Source organism: Hypanus sabinus, chromosome 5 (genome assembly GCF_030144855.1).
Source record: "Hypanus sabinus isolate sHypSab1 chromosome 5, sHypSab1.hap1, whole genome shotgun sequence".
Lineage (NCBI taxonomy): Eukaryota > Metazoa > Chordata > Chondrichthyes > Myliobatiformes > Dasyatidae > Hypanus > Hypanus sabinus.
In genome coordinates, this window is record NC_082710.1 from 18,506,180 (window position 1) to 18,523,063 (window position 16,884).

The 16,884-nt window shown below is 39.1% G+C and overlaps 1 protein-coding gene across 5 annotated transcripts in view; it reads left to right on the forward strand.

The window, feature by feature from the left end:
• The window catches only part of pam (peptidylglycine alpha-amidating monooxygenase), a 164,307-nt gene that overhangs the window by 58,792 nt on the left and 88,631 nt on the right, over positions 1-16,884 (forward strand). For all 5 annotated transcript variants that reach the window (XM_059969473.1, XM_059969476.1, XM_059969472.1 and 2 more), the window contains 2 exons: positions 533-590; positions 12,460-12,547. In XM_059969473.1, the coding sequence (XP_059825456.1) occupies positions 533-590; positions 12,460-12,547 (146 nt within the window). The remainder of the gene's footprint in view (positions 1-532; positions 591-12,459; positions 12,548-16,884) is intronic.

Consider the following 16,884-nt stretch of genomic DNA (forward strand, 5'->3'; position numbering starts at 1 on the left):
ACTTTACAAGCCACTTTATTACTACCAGTCTCATTAGCAAAAGTTTTGTACTCTAACATCTTGGAGGTACCTAAAAAGCTTCCAGGAGACCAAATACTTCCTATCCACTTGTTCTCCATTCTTTATTCTGCTAGTAATGTCCTCAAAAGAAATCTCCAGTACATTTGTTAAGCAATATTTTCTATTTCTAATCCCATCCTGGCATGGTGCAATCCCATTAATGCTTTTCAAGTGTGTTTTGTTGTCACATTTTTTTTATTATAGTTTCCAATGTTTTTCTCACTACTGATATTTGACTTACTGCTTTGTAATTCACTTTTATTTTAATTCTTTTTAAGGACTCAGGCACTATTCTGTGATGTAGCACAAAAGAACGTTAACCTTTTAAAATGTTTATAATCTTGTTGGTAAAATGGATCACAAACTGTAGATATGTGTCTATTTTGCAGTTGGTGATTGATCTCACTAGGAACTAATTATTCTGTCACTGCAATTTTTAAATTGCTAAAGATATTTTTTCCTTCATTTGCAGTCAGATAGCTACTTTTGCACATTTGTTCCAGTGCCAGCAGGTCAAAAATCCTACATAGGTGAGTGTTAACCATAATCAAAACCAAGCTTTGAAGCTCTGTTTTGATATTGCTCTCCTGTGATTTCTTACAGAGAACATGGTGCATTCCAGTGACTGAGGTGAACTCTTTCATGGCCTGTTGTAAATCTATATTGGAATGCAGATTTTCATGAAACAATTAGACTGAATGTTTGTCTTCTGTGGATACTGTCAATGTAACAATTACACCCAGTAGCCATCCTACAGTGGTATCTGCAATGCAGCATTTAGGTATTTTGGTATAAATAAAAATCCTATGATTTATCTTTTTTGGTGAACTCATGCACATTTGAAGTGAAACAAACTGAATGCTATCTGGCAAGTGTCCTTGCTTGAAAATGTTCTGTGTTGGACAGATACATAAAAACATCTTTAAAAAAAGGCTGTATGAACATGTAACACTGATTTTGTTTATACCTGAAAGAAAACAAGGTTCACAAGATCTTTTGTAGATTTGATAGCTGTGTCCAAGAGCTCACATGATATGTAACTGGTGTTATTTTTGAAAGTTGCTTTGTACATTTCTTGTAAATATGATAAAAATATTGTCAAAGGCCAAATCTTTCTGAAGCAAGGCACTTTGTGCATCCTGCTTCTCGTTTATTTAAGTTCAAGAACTTGTGCTATAAATTGTTGAAAGTCTGAGTTAGTAATGCCATGTGACAGCCAGGACACAAACAAGTAAAATGCCATGGATGCCAGAAACATTAAATAAAATAATTAAAAATACTGAGCAAGTTGATCAGTTTCTGTGGAAAGTAGAACAAAGTTCGTGCTTTGGATCAATGACATCATCAGAATTGGGAATGGAAAAATGATGTGTAGGTATTTAGATGTATGGAGACAGTAGAACACAGAAGAAAAGGTAAGGTCTGTGATAGAATGGAAAGCAGGGGAAATTAAATGGCAAAAGTAGTGGAAATTCAATGTATCTGATCAAAGAGAAGAGAGATAGGAGCCAGTGGACTGGAAAGTATTTGGTTTCTAATGGTAATTCTGTAGATAACTAACAACAAGATCTTTCTTGTCAGCCAACTGGTTTCTGACATTTACACCTATACAGTGCAGGTCAAAGACGAGCAAGGCCCTTTCTTCTGAAATCCTTGACTTGATTTATTGATTTATTTACCTATTTGGTGGCTTCTGAAAAGACCAGTGAGGAGAATGGAATAACTGTAGACTCACTTATAGATGGGATTTGGGTGATCTGACTGGTGGATCAGTCTCAGAGTGAAAGGTGGTAAATGATCTGTGTATCATCTCTGCCACAACTGGTGCAAATGACTGATGGAATTGGTGCTATATTTTCCATTGACATGATGCCTTCAACGGAAATACCAACAGCCACACTATCACATAAAAATCAATGCCACAGGCCTTAAGTACCCCACAAGGACCATTTGATGGCTTCTAACCAGGCAACAGAATATCTCGGATGCTGCAGGAACTCAGGAGCCAGGTGGGATCTGTAGAGCGAAATGGACAATCATTATTTCAGGTCAAGCATCTACTAATGGATTGAAAGAAGGAAGAGCGATAGCCAGCATGGAGGTTTGGGGAAGGGTGGAGCAAGAGCTGGCAAGCCATAAGTAGGTCTGGGTGCGGGGGAATGACGAACAGACGGAAGAGGAAAGATAGTCATAGAGGCTTTGAGGTGATAAGTGGAGGTGCCAACTGGCTGGATGAGATTGAATGGGATAGGAAAGGAAGGCGGATTGGGCAGTCAGGAACAATCCTGGGGAAGGGCCCAGTGTAGAGTATATGAGTAATGGACAGACGGAGTGGGTGTGGGTTGGGCTAGGAGCAGGATGATGGGGTGGGGGGGGGGTTAAGATGGGCTTAGGAGGAACTGGGTAGATCAGGAGAAGGGAGAAAAGAGAGAGAAGAGGAACAGTTTACCTTAAATTGAGAATTTCACATCATCTGTCTGTAGACTATTCTGCAGACAGCATAAGGTGCTGTTCATCAAGTTTATGCTTAATCTCGCTGTGACAGCGGAGGTGGCTGTAGAGAGACATGTAAGTGTGGGAATGGGGAGGAAAATTAAAACATTTGTGAAGTGGGAGCTCCAGAAAGCCACATTGGATGGAGCACGGCAGAGCAGTCTCTGAGTCTGCACTTGGGTTCATGGCTGTAGAGGAGGCCATATGGAGGGCAGCAAAGGTAATTTTCAAGGTTGGAGGAGGTGCATGTGAATCTCTGCTTTGCCTGGAAGGACTGTTTGGGGCCCTGGATTGTGGTGAACAAGCAGATGCAGGGGCACGTGTTTCACTTCCTACGATTATGGTGAAAGTGGCTGCGGAGGGCTAAGCGACCAAGGAGCCACGGAAGTGGTCCCATGGAAAGCGGGTGGGGTGGGGAGAAGGTGCGACTGGTGGTGAGGTAGCATTGTGGCTGGTAAAAGTTTAAAAGAGTGGTGTGTTGAATGCATAGGTTGGTGGGGCAAAAGGTGAGGACCAAGGCAATTCTATTGTCTCTGCTCTATCTGGGGAGAGGCGGGGCATAGAGAAGCAGGTATGTGGGTGAGGGCTCTATGAGTGACAGGAATGGGGAGGTTTGGGTGCCTCATTGTCTGAGAAAGGAAAATGGCATCATTACAAGTGCTGTTTGGATTATGCATAGGCTAGGTATCTATGGAAATGTGGGGCTTATAGTAAAATTAGTGATCACAGTGCCTGGTTTATTCTAGGATTCTAGGATCATTACATTTAACACCTGCACAGACTCCAGGTTTCTCTATGATAGATTGGCTTAATGAGTTTGACTAGGAGATCTGTGAGCTAGCTAGGCTCAAACACAAGGTGTTCTTGGATTGAAAACTTCAAATCTTGAGAAGAAAGTGAAACACATCTATAGACATCTTGAGGGGAATGTCATTCAGATCTACAAAAGCTCAAAGGCTGACATCTAACAAAAAAAAAGTGCTAGAAAACAGATGGTGGGTGGAAGCAGCGAGGTCAAGCAGTTCTGCTATTAGTCATGGCATACAGTTTCAATAGTATCAAAACCGTTTACCTCCCTGAAATCCAGAGGTCAGATGGGAAAAGAGCATCTTGAGTCGATGGTATTCCTGCTGTATTTCTAAAATGCCCTCGAGAAGAGCTTTTCCTATATGTTCAGTCTTTATCTGTGAAAGGATACCATGCCACAGGATTTCATAATTATGACCATTTTTAAAAAGAAGAGGAATCTTGTAATAATTACAGATCAATCTACTAACTGTCTTCTCCTCAGAAAGTCATGGCATGTTCCTTCCTTAAGTGCTCCCAATAGCCAAAGACTACTTTCCGAGTGACATTGATACTGTTGTAACTGTGAACAAAGTCACCAGAGAGAGACAGCTGGTAGATATAGAAGTCTTTACTTGGGACACATACAAGCTAACAGCCTTTGGAGTCACTCGAGGGGGTGGGGGGGAGAGAGAGAGAGAGACTGACTGACTGAACTAATATTACAACAACATTTTATATGTTAAAGGACAAATATGACAGGATGATTTCTGTAGTTACAATGCTCTCATAATGCTTCTTTTGAGTTGCATGTGGTTTTTCAAATTTCTTGGTCTTCCCAGCTACTCACCCAAAATGAGTGTTGATTACTGTGGTCTCTAAATTGTACTCACTAAATGGGTGTTGATTGCATATGTGCCTATGCAGACATCTCAGTCAATTGGATGTCTCCTAGTCTGCAATTTAATCTAAGTGCTGTTTGTGGTCTCTGAGTCATATTCATGCACTGGGATGTTGATTGCATTCATGCATATGCAGACATAGATCAGTCAGTTGTGTGTTTCCTGGTCTGTAATTTACTGTTCCAAGCTGCATTTTAAATTTAATCAACAATCCATATTCAGATCTGAAGGTGGGTTGCTGTTGAGGTTAATATTTGCTATATACCCCAACTCTAGAATATGTCCTAACACTGCCCATCTAATCCTCAGTACAGAACAACTCAACAAAGTAGCAAGAGGCAACTTCAATCAAAGTATGTGGTCTTTCTTGACCACATAAAAAGTTTTGCAGTGGAAAATCCTTTAGAAAGCTCTGACTGCCTCAGGAATTCAGCTTCGGTCTGCCTGTTGTGTGATGGCATGAGTCTAACCAAATTGATTCTAACCAAAGTGCTCATCATAGATGAAATTGAATTGTAGAGTGGGGTCAGGAAAAATATAAGCATGAGAAATTCTGCAGGTGCTGGAAGTCCAAAGCAACCCATACAAAATGCTGGAGGAACTCAGCAGGTTGGACAGCATCCACAGAACTGAATAGATGGTGTTTCAGGCCAAGACCCTTCTTTAATCATGAAAAAGGGTTTCAGCCTGAAACATCGACTATCAATTAATTTCCATAGTTGCTGCTTGACCTGCTGAGTTCCTCCAGCATTTTGGCTGTGTTGCTCAGGAAAAATGTCATTGCCCCAACTATCTCCTCAGTCTTCCTTGCTGAAGTTTTGTAGCTTACCTGCAGCAGTCTCCCACTTCAGTGGAGATGATCTGGCGGGCAAGTGGGCATTTCTTCAGCTCCATTCCAGAATCAAGGTCCTTCTCATCCCGGTCATCAAGCAGCAATAGGCAGCTGATGCATTCCCATGTTATCACTGAGCAATCCATGAGAATGGACTATCCATGGGGACAGCATGGTGATGCAGCAGATAATGTGCAATCTTGTAGCTCCAGTGAAGCACGTTTGTTTCTGACCTCTGATGCTGTTGGTGTGGAGTTCCACATTCTCCCTGTGACTGTTTAGGTTTCCTGGGATGCTCTAGTTAGCTTCCACATCCCAAAGATATGCTGCTGGTATATTGATTACAATTAGTGTAATCAGTAAATGTTCAGAGCATCAGGCCGGAGTTGATTGAGACAGAATAAAATGTCGAGAAGTAAGTAGGGGAATGGGGTTGGTGATAATTAAAATGTCTAATAACAGAAGGCATGCATTTAAGGTGAGGGGGTAGTTCCAAAGCAGTTATGGGGGTAAGTTTTTTACAGAGTGTTGGGTGCCTGGAATGGACTGCCTGGTAGTAGAGACAGGTCATCAGAGACTTTTAAAAGATGTTTAGATAGACACGTGAATGTGAGGTCATTGTGTAGACAAAAGGGGTTAGTTTAGTTTGGCATTAGATTACTAATTTAATTAGCTTGTCATAACATTGTAGGCCAAAGGGTCTGTGCCTACTCTGTACTGTTCAATGTTCTTGAACAGGCATGGACTTGATAGATCAATGGGTGCTTCCGTTGCCGTGTGATTCCATGAATAATTCAATATCTGCTAAGCTTTCCCACAATGAAGCCGAGAAAGGGTGCATTACTTTCCATACCTCTCAGCAAAAGCAATCACTGACGAGTAAATTCACCACCTCCATACATCGGCAAAACCAAGGTGATGAATCATTCATCCCACCATCAAGGCTGTTGTGTTGGGCTACTTCACTGCCCAAGTTACAATGCCCTTGTGCTTAATATCGGACTTCTGAAGCTTGCTGTCTGAGTTCTGTGACATGTGACTTCCAGGAGGATGTTCTCAAAGATTCCTTAAGAAGATGTAATACTCTTTGACTGATGGGAAATAGCGGCCCAGAACTACTCAGATGGAGGAAAAATATTGAGACCTAGAATTATCTGAGAACCAACTGAAAACAGCAGAAGAAGCAGAGAACCAGCCAACCAACCCACAATGGAAACCATTTGTTCTCAATCATGCTGGGCTTCCTACGAAGAAAAAAGGGCAAAAGTGACTTGAACTTTTACCTGTCTTAGTTCATTCAAACAATGAACAAGCTACTCATCAAATCTAATCATTAGCCTGTTATTGTCATTTCTACAACACATCCTCCATGTATCCATGGATGAATTTAAGGTGTGGGGGGGGGAGTTACATGGGAGGCAGGGTTTGAGGGTTGGCACAACTTTGTGGGCCCAAGGGCCTGTAATGTGCTGTGTTCTATGTTCTATCTTTGCATTGGAGAGGTAGGGGACATGAAGTAATCTTCGAAGACACTTGCAGTTGGATTGCTGTTTTGTTATTAAGATCTATTGAGCAATGGTTGTATCTGATAGAGCCTCAGTTTCTTCCTGCTGCTTTTAAACTAATTAGATATATTTCTCAATTTTGCATCTACTCTATCTAAAAAGATCTGTCTATGTCAGCTAGAAGCATTTAAATCAGGCATTAACTAATGTAAATAAACAGACTGGTTTGATAAACATCCAACAGTTCTAACTGGTGTGGCACTGAATGCAAATTATTTAGGAAAACGTAAGCATCCAATTTGCAATGTATTGATTTCCTGTCTGAGTCTAGATGTATTGAACAGATCATTTATTCACCTGGCAGTAGAGGCAGTAAATCCTTCACCATCTACAACTGGGAAAACCTACAATATACTGTAAAATATTTGCTATCCTTTTGACTGATTTGTTTATTCAAGCCACTGATAGATTGCAAGCTAACAATGGCGCACACAGTTCTGGAAACCTTATAAGCAACCCTGTGAATTATACTAATGTGATCAGAAAACAAGCACTGTTATTTCTGCAGTTCTGCCTTTCTCAGTAATATTTTGAATTTGCAAACTCTTAATGTAAAAGCTAACATATATTTGGGTTATCAATCTTATTCCAAGCAATAAACAAATTGTGTTGTCAGTGCAGCTATTGTTTTCAAGCCAGTATTAAGTAGTTGATGTGCTTGAACTGCATGCAATCTTCAGAAATGTCTATGTAATGCTATCCTGCATTTACTGAACATTTGTAGTGATAGCAGAAGTTCTTTATTGGTGTACAACCAAATAACTTTGCTAAACACAAAATAAGCGAATGAATTATTTGAACTGCCTGTATCTCCTATCCCTGATTTTATTCACTCAACTTCCTAGTGAATAAATGTTGGTTTTCACAGATAGGTCCATGCCTGATAGCCATCATGTTCATTTGTTACGAAGGGAACATGATTTTTTTCCCCTCTAAGAATCACCCCTCCATCGTAAGTTGTGCAAAGGAATTTGAATTTATGTTTTGAAATTCTTTCATACGTTGACAATTAGCACTTTATACAGTGCTATGATAATGGTGCACATTGACTAACTGCAAGTTATCCTTCAAGCTGTACACTATCTTACTGAGAAGTGTATCCTGTCCTTTTGCCACCCTGTAACTGTCTCCCCATCAGTATTGTGAGGGTCCCTTCACCGCAGCTTGTTCTAGAAAGTGGGGTAACACCACCGCCACCACCACCTTGTGAGCAGAGGGTGTCACAGAGGCCTGCTGTAAGCTTCATCCCAACATCTGGTAACGCCTGTGTGCAATTTGCATGTTTCTCTGTGACCATGCAGGTGCTTCAATTAACTCCTCTAGGAGGATCGGGGAGTTGATAGGCATGTGAAAAGCACTGGGTTACACTGAAATCTGTGAGAGAATGGAATTGCTCTGAGAGCCGCAAGAGACTTGATGAGTTAAAAGACCTTAATGACATAAGCAAATATGAAAAAAACATGAATTAGGCATAAATAATAAATGATAGCCTTGCCACAAATGCTAAGAACCATTAAATAAATAAAACATTAGCAGAAATAACAAAAAACCTCTGATATAATTCCATATTAAAATGTTCCATAAAGGGGAAGGAACTACCACTTTGAAGATGTCAGGGTATTGGAGTCTTGTCAGCTCAGTCACTTACAGATTCAGAGCCAACACTTAGGAACCAGTTGATAATCAGGGTGATTTTAAAATAACACCCTTTAAGGAGACAACAATGTATGAAAAACTGCCTACAGTGCATTGCTCATTGTTTCGGGGAATTACAATGGATACTTAATGATGACTGGATTTCATTTTACATGTATCACCTTTTAGAATATTCACATGGGTATTTTTGAAAAGTGAAAGTGTGTGTGTCTCTCTCTCGGGAAGTGCTGGGTTTGAACTACAGAAGAATCTACTACAAAAGGAATTAGGTTGCTGAAAAACTTTTGAAGAGTGTGCCTTCAACTTAACTGGAGATTAGAAATTTGAACTTAAATAAAAATAGCTTTCTAATGCAGATCATAAACACAAGAATCTGGAGGTGCTGGATTCCAGAGTTCCACACACACAGTGCTGGAGGAACTTGGCAGCTCAGACAGCATCTGTGGAGAGGAATAAAGAGTTGACATTTCAAGCTGCTGACCTGCTGAGTTCCTCCAGCACTGTGTGTGTGTGTGTGTGATGCAGAATATTTACATGGTACAATGAATCATAATTGTAATGGATCCAATTAGATGAAAAGACAGAGGAATGGGGATTGTACTTAAGTTGCATTCTGATAGTATTATTGTTGTTCCTTTCCATGCTTTGTGGCATATTGGGCAGCAACCTTGCCATTTCTTTAGCAGTTGTCTGTCTTTTTATGGGGCTGAGTTGCTAGCTGAACACTCAACTCAGGAAGGAGTCAGCTGGATTCAAACCTGGGACCATTCACCTAGAAGTCTGGTGCCGATGCCACTACACCACTGGCTGGTTATTCTGCTGGTATACCATCCAGCTAATTAACTTTTGGACTGTAATTGCTTTTGTAATGCAGGAAGCACAGCATTAGTGAACTACAGTGTAATAGTTGTCATTTGTTTTAGTATTGATTGTAAAATATTATAGAAATATAGAAAACCTGCAGCACAATACAGGCCCTTTGGCTCACAATATTGTACCAAACATGTACTTAGTTTAGAAATTACTTAGGGTTACCCATAGCCCTCTATTTTTCTAAGCTCCATGTACCTGTCCAGGAGCCTCTTAAAAGACCCTATCATATCCGCCTCCACCACCATTGCCGGCAGCCCATTCCACATACATACCACTGTCTGCGTTTTTAAAAAAAAACTTACTCCTGATAACTCCTCTGTACCTACTCCCAAGCACCTTAAAACGGTGCCCTCTTGCGTTAACCATATCAGCCCTGGGGGAAAAAACCCTGACTATCCACATGATCAGTGCCTCTCGTCATCTATGGAATTATGGAATAAGTGTAATCTAATACACAAAACAGAACCTTGTAGTTTATTTTTGAGTTGGAGAATTGAAATCATTGATGTCATATAGGCTACCGTTTTCATGTCTCAGTTTGTTGATATATTGATGTATCTGCCATGATTATGTGCTGAGTTCTATGGGAGAAAGACTTAAACCACATTCTTCAAGATAGAAGGCAATACAACCATTGCTAATATCATACTTCCTTAAGTAGATCGGTGGGTCACACAAAAGAGACATGATACTCATTGTCATTAAGATCCACTGATACAAAATGCTGATGTGGATGATGTAAAGACCCCAGCTGTTTTAGTGAGATTCAACAGAAATAACTTCCATGAAGCAAGAATTGAAAATGATATTCCTTTCTGAATGACTAGATAATTTTTAAACATTCGGATAAAAGCAATAGCCTACTAGGTTTGCAGAATGTAGACTATTTGGAGCCATTGGTTAATCAAAAAAATCCATCAAAAACAAAAAGTGCTGGAACTAACTGATGTTTTCAGTTTATTTTTAACAAGAAAATAACATTTTTATTCTCTTCATTAGAGCATACTTCTAGAAAACAAGCAAAACATCTGGATAGATTTATGAAGTTAACCACTGCATATTTTGAAGCTTAGGAATTCCAGAATAGGACTGCAGTTTTCCCTGTGTATTTTGGAAGCAGCTTGCTTTACTGTACTAATTTACTAAGCATGTGTGTTGTACTGCTTTGGTACACAGCAAGTTAATGCAAAAACACAATGAGCTACCTGGCTGACACAGTTCTATTGTCTTTGCCTAGCTACTTCAAAGCATCAGATAAAAAATTCAGTTTATGACAATCCCATCCTGGGACCTGGACTGAAGTAAGAATGGATTGGTTAATTGATCTTTTTTTTCAAATCAATGTTACCATTCATCTCAAAATATGGAAGTTTTGACTCAGCATAAGATCTTGATAAGAAACTTGTCTGGCACATCTAAATTTGCCAGGTGAATTTATTTAAATTTCAGTCTTGATGGGCAGAATAAGATAGATGGTTGCAACAAAGCCACACACACAAAATGCTGGAGGAACTAAGCAGGCCTGGAAGAATCTATGGGAAAGAGTATAGTTAATGTTTTGTGCAGAGACCCTTCATCATGTCTGGAGAAGGGTCTCAGCCCGAAATGTTGACTATAATTTTGTGTGTTCTGTGTGTGTTGTTTGGATTTCCAGCATCTGCAGATTTTCTTTTGTTTGTGCTTGCAACAAAAATCATTTTATTTGAAATACATTTTAACAAGCAATTTTAAGGAATATATCAAAGTTTACTAATTAAGCATGTTAGAGTATTTTCTGGACTTAGTGTATAGCAAAACATTAACTTAAGCCAGCAATGATCAGATCTGAATATGGACTGTAGATTAAATTTAAAATGTAGCTCTGGACAATGGGTTCCCAAGAGCCACGAGCCACAGTTAACTGGAAGACCAGGCAATACTGATTTAAAATTCATTTGGGTGTCTGTAGTGTGGGTGCAAAGAAGGAGGTGTGAGAGTTGTATGTAGTTCAAAGGAAAGCATTGTAGTTGTATTGTAAATATAGAATTGTCCTTTCATTTTTAATGTCATGTAAGGTTGGGTCTGACAGGCATCTTCCTTCAGAAAGGGTGGTGCCTCCTCTGCCTCATCTTGATGAATAAAGAGACTATTTTATATTTACCGGCTATTTCTCTCCAGTGACTTTGTTCACATGACAACAAAGCAAAAAGTTTTTGTTTATGCCACAGTCTTCAGAATTCTGCAAAGGGAAACATTTTTTGCTCATTGAGCTGCTCGCCATGAAGATTTACTACTTGTTCTAATGTTGGCATTGCTCATGAGATTGGGTTGGCTCCGATCACTTTTGCAGCTCTTTGTTCGGTGTTTTAAATGATAACATGAGTCTAACTTGCAGTTTCAGGCAAAGTGTATAAACAATTCACAGGCATATACAGTACTTCCAGGAAAAACAAGAAAAAATTGTGAATTTTTGTGTGTCTCAGGAGATGTGTTCTTGGTTACGTTTCAGATTTCCAGCATCTTCTGTCTTTTGGATATAGGCTGACATTGCATTAGTAAAACAATGGAATGCTATACTTTTGGAAGAGATATTAAACTTCTTATATTTTGTGGTATTGGCTTGGTGACTGAGCCAACATTTGTCCTCAAAACTATTAGTAGAATAGATGGTTGTGGGACGTGGCTGTTCCATTACTTATCTACATCATGACAGTGACTATGCTTTCTTAATGCTTCCTGAATGTTGCTGAATGCTTGAAATGTACTGAGAGTAATACAGGAGGAATACAGAAAAAGTTTTCTTTATTCATTCTATAATGTTCAGTTGAAAATAATAGCATATACATAAATATTCCAGACTCTTTTTTTGTTTATGGATTTTTAGTTATGGAACAAGTTGAAGGAGACGGATTAAGGTTTAAGCTGAGTTCTAAAACAATAAGGTCAGCAAATGAATAAATAAGCCACTGATTAAGACCCTTGACAAATTCGGCAAAAGTTCAAAGTAAATTTATTATCAAAGTACTGTACAGATATGTCACCATATACAATCCTAAAATTCATTTTTTGCGGGCATACTCTATAGTAAAATAATGATAATACAGAATCAATGAAAGATGAAAAAGGAACTTTGTAAAACTACACATGAAGATTTGTTGCATGTTTTATTTACTTCTACTATTTTTACTTGAATATTTCAAGTGCTTTCTGAACAGTGGAGTCCAGTTGGGAAGGTACTGTGCTCAATACTGCTGGAATGTATAATGTGACAAAGACTATGCAACATTAAATTTACTTCAATTTCGTTTTGCAGTTGACTTTAAACCTCGTGCAAACATGGACATTGCCCATCACATGTTACTGTTTGGATGCAGCTTGCCAGCCACTAATGAGGAGTTCTGGTAAAAATTCTGATTTGTATTTTCTATATATATTTTTTAAATAGTGAATTTGCTTCATAATTGATGAATCATTGCCTTAACTCAGTATAAGGTTATCATCCAGGACTTCTGTAGTCCCATAATAAATAAATTGTGTTTTTTATTGTTTGATATTGTACATGGATTCTATAATCATCATAACACAAACATGGCCTAATAAAATAAGTTCTATGGGAGAATACTGCATCTGTTAAATCAGACCAACCTATAAACTCTGAAATGAAATGCAGTAGTTTTAGAAATTTCAACTGAGATCACATAGGTTAATTTGTCAGCTGATTATTTTGTTTCTGGAAGTTGTTCAGTTACAGATAGAGCTACATATTTAATTACTGATTGGATCTGATATTTTAGCAGTGGTTATTTAAAATTCATCTTGGAAAAAAATCCCTCACAATATTGTTAGAAAATCATTCTATATTCTGACAATGTTCAATTATATTATAGGGAGGTAGAATAAACATTGATGGGGTATTTCCCTGCTAGCAATCACATTAAGATACAGAGATTTTTTCAAAATATCTTTTTTTCTCAATGTGATAATATATACATAGTCTTGTTTTTTTACTGATTGCAGTAACTCAAATCTTTTCCCATAGAGCTTATTTTCTCCAGTTTACAGTCTCTCTGATATTCTGTGTAAGATAGATCACTGATCCCAAAGGAAATTACTGTCTCATGGTAGCATTAGAAGTGCACAGATATACAAATATGAAAAGAGAAGTAAGAAAGAATAAAAACAAGTTACCTTAAAAGTTTTACAAGTCAAAGATTACAAGGTCACTTCGCCGGCTATAGGTTGATTTATTATAAAGCCTTATGGCTGAGGGTAAGAAGGGCCTCATATAGCGCTCTTTGGAACAGCACAGTTGTCTTAGTCTATTATTAAAAGTTCTCCTTTGTTCAGCCAAGGTGTCATGCAGAGGGTGAGAAACATTGTCCAGAATTGCCAGGATTTTCCATAGCATCCACAGCCTCAAGTGAGTCCAGATTGACTCCTGTAACAGAGCCAACTTTTCTAATTAGTTTTTTGAGCCTTTTGACATCACTTGTATTGATGCCATTGCCCCAGCACACCAGTGCATAGAAGATTGTACTGGTGACAACAGACTGTGAAAGAGAGGCCTGCATACTCCAAAGGACCTGCATCTCCTCAGGAAGTACAGGTGACTCTGGCCCTCCTTGTACACAGCTCCTGTGTTGGTCCTGTCGTCTAAGTGCACCCGTAGGTATTTTGGGTCCTCACCATCAATAGTAATGGGGAGCAGTGTAGGCTTGGTCTTCCTAAAGTCCATCACCATCTCCTTTGTCTTACTGAGTTTGAGCTACAGATGATTCCAGCTTGCACCATGCAACAGTGTCCTCCAGCAGGGCAATCCAAAGACGGTCACAATTGTTCCCAGGCAAGTCTGAACTGTGTGAATTTTCAAGGAGCTTCCATTAAAATAGCAGCTTTATTGCTGAAGGCAATGTTAGCAAAAACATCTAGGTTCATTAAAAAAAACTTGAAAATATAGGACTAGTTTAATTTTAGTCTGATCAAAGATGCCAAGGTATAAAGTCATAGTAATTGATTCAGCACCAAGAGAAAGCAAAATGGTAGCAATTGACAGCTGAGTTATAGTCACTGATATGGTCAATTATAGTTGATTTGTTTTTCAGTGAAATAAAGCCCATTAATTTTCCTGTAATTATTGAGGGCAACAATTATGTGGAAATTGTAGTACATGAACATGCCATTCCATAAGTAGTAAGAGTACACAAAATTCCAGTAGTAGTTGGAGAGAAGCATGTTTAATTTTTCAAATGGCAAACATAAGTATTTTTTAAAAAGATGTATGCACAATGACAGTCTTATTTTTCCTAGTCAGGTCATTACTGAGTTACTCCTAAGTCCTTGATGCATTTCTCCAGCATTATGGACTCAGATGTAACTGTGCATTTGATTGGAAGAATACATTTTGTGGAGGTGTTTCAGAGTTTGTTTTGAAAAACTTGCTTCAAATTATAATTAATACTTTATTTTGTTACGGCATCAGTGAGTAGTGTCGGATGAATATAACAAGCAAGTCCAGTTTAGGCATGAGCAGTAGTAGAATGTTGTATGAATGTAGATAATAATTGGACCTGAACTCCTCTTCAGAGCAAGGAAGAACTTACTGCTGCGGGCAAATGACAACAATTTCTTTGCCATTGGCTTAATTTGTATTGGTGCCACACAATGAATGAAGAGAGCTCAGAGTGAAGTGTCAAGTCAAGTTAATTGACATTTAGCTGAGTGAGTGAGGCCTGCATTGGCCAGGGTTGACCATGGATGTTGTGTCTAAGCTATCTAACTACGCAATCCTGGGCAGTACGATATGGAGAGAAAGCTCCCCCTCTCTATGCATCTTATGAACCCAAAGGAACACAGAGACCAATACAATTTGACACCAGCAGCATTGCAGGAGTTGCCGGTCAGTGTTGAACTCAATGTAGGATTGTCTTCGGGACTCCTGCTCCGCATTTTTGCCTCAGGCTTTACTCCAGAAGCCTTCCCTATGAGTGGGTATAGCCACAAGGCAGTGGAAGTTTGAGATCAGGGTTTTCCTTCTCCTAGATGAGCTGCCAACCACACTTGATGAGTCCCATCTGCCCAAAGCAACTGGTTTTAAGGTGCCAGTTACCTGCTTTTGCCCTTCTCCGAGCCAGGGAGTAAAGCACTGTAGTAAACATAACACACAATAACTTAAGAAAGTAAGAATTAAATCTGCAAATGAGGTGCACACAGATAAAATAATTAAATATTGTAGAATACAGTACAAATTATCTGGTGACACTTCAAATGCGATGCCGCAGGGAGCTCAGAGTCCAATAGCCTGGGGGAAGAAGCTGTTGCCCATCCTGATTGTTTTTATTTTTATGCTTTATGCAGAGCAAACAGCATTATGAAGGACCCCACATAGTTACAGACTATGTAACAGTTTCTTCCCCCGAGCTATCAGACTCCTCAATACCCAGAGCCTGGACTGACACCTTATTGCCTTATTGTCTTGTTTATTATTTATTGTAATGCCTGCACTGTTTTGTGCACTTTATGCAGTCCTGGGTAGGTCTGTAGTCTAGTGTAGTTTTTTCTGTATTTTTTATGTAGTTCAGTCTAGTTTTTGTACTGTGTCATGTAACACCATGGTTCTGAAAAACGTCTCATTTTTACTATGTACTGTACCAGCAGTTATGGTCAAAATGACAATAAAAAAGTGACTTGTCTTGACTGGGAGTCTCTGGCCTGATGGTAGATGTCAGAGAAGATGCTGGATGGATGGCTCCTTCATGAAAAATTGCCCAGCATATATATGAATCAATATTTGGAATAGCATACCTTTGAATCTTTCAATTAATGTTTTGATATGAATTCTTTAGCTATATAAAACCATAACAGCTCGTGCTCATAATCACACCCACCCACACCATCCACCACTACATTGTACTAGTTACCTCATTATTTCGATGTCATTAGTTATGCTATCTTTTCAATAAACATTCACACATTTTGTACTATTATATGTATAACACTTACCCAACAGGCTGGTATATGTCTAGGGGAAAAGGAGATCCAGCCACACACCAATCCCACCTCCCGTACACGCAGGTGCTGTGAGAATCGAGTTTATGCCTCGCGCCCGCCCACAGTATCAACCCCACAACAAATACCGTTATGAAATACACTTTAAAGAGTTTACTAAATTTAAAAGTATTAGGCAATACAATATATATGCAAAGGAAAAAAAAAGGTGCCAACTTATCAAAGTTCAGTCAGTTTAGTGCACATCGTTGGAGCTCAAACATCGAACCATTCGACCCCTCGTCACTTGCCTCTGACCTCCACGTCTTCGCACCTAGGACCACGCCAGGGGGGTCTTCCGAGCAGTGCAGCGCACGTCCACCTTCCTCGACGTCTTCCTCCCGCGCGCTACCAAAAGCCCGTGAAAAACCCCTCCCCCAAGTTCCCAGCCTCACAAGACAAAATAACATTCCCCATTGGTTAACAAATGAATACAATTACCATATCAACAAGTATAAAGCAAAACAACTGCGAGAGAAATACTTATCAGAGGAGCATTCCTACTCTTAACAAACCAAAAAACCCATTTTGAATAACATACACAGGACATTGTACATATGCAAAGAAAGCACCACAACATCTTTATAAAAAAGTTCTGTGTATTTTGAGCTGGACTGATGAACGTCAATGAAGGTATCATATCAGAAAACGAGATTTACAAAGAGAACACTTCAGCAAACTTAATTCTGAATTT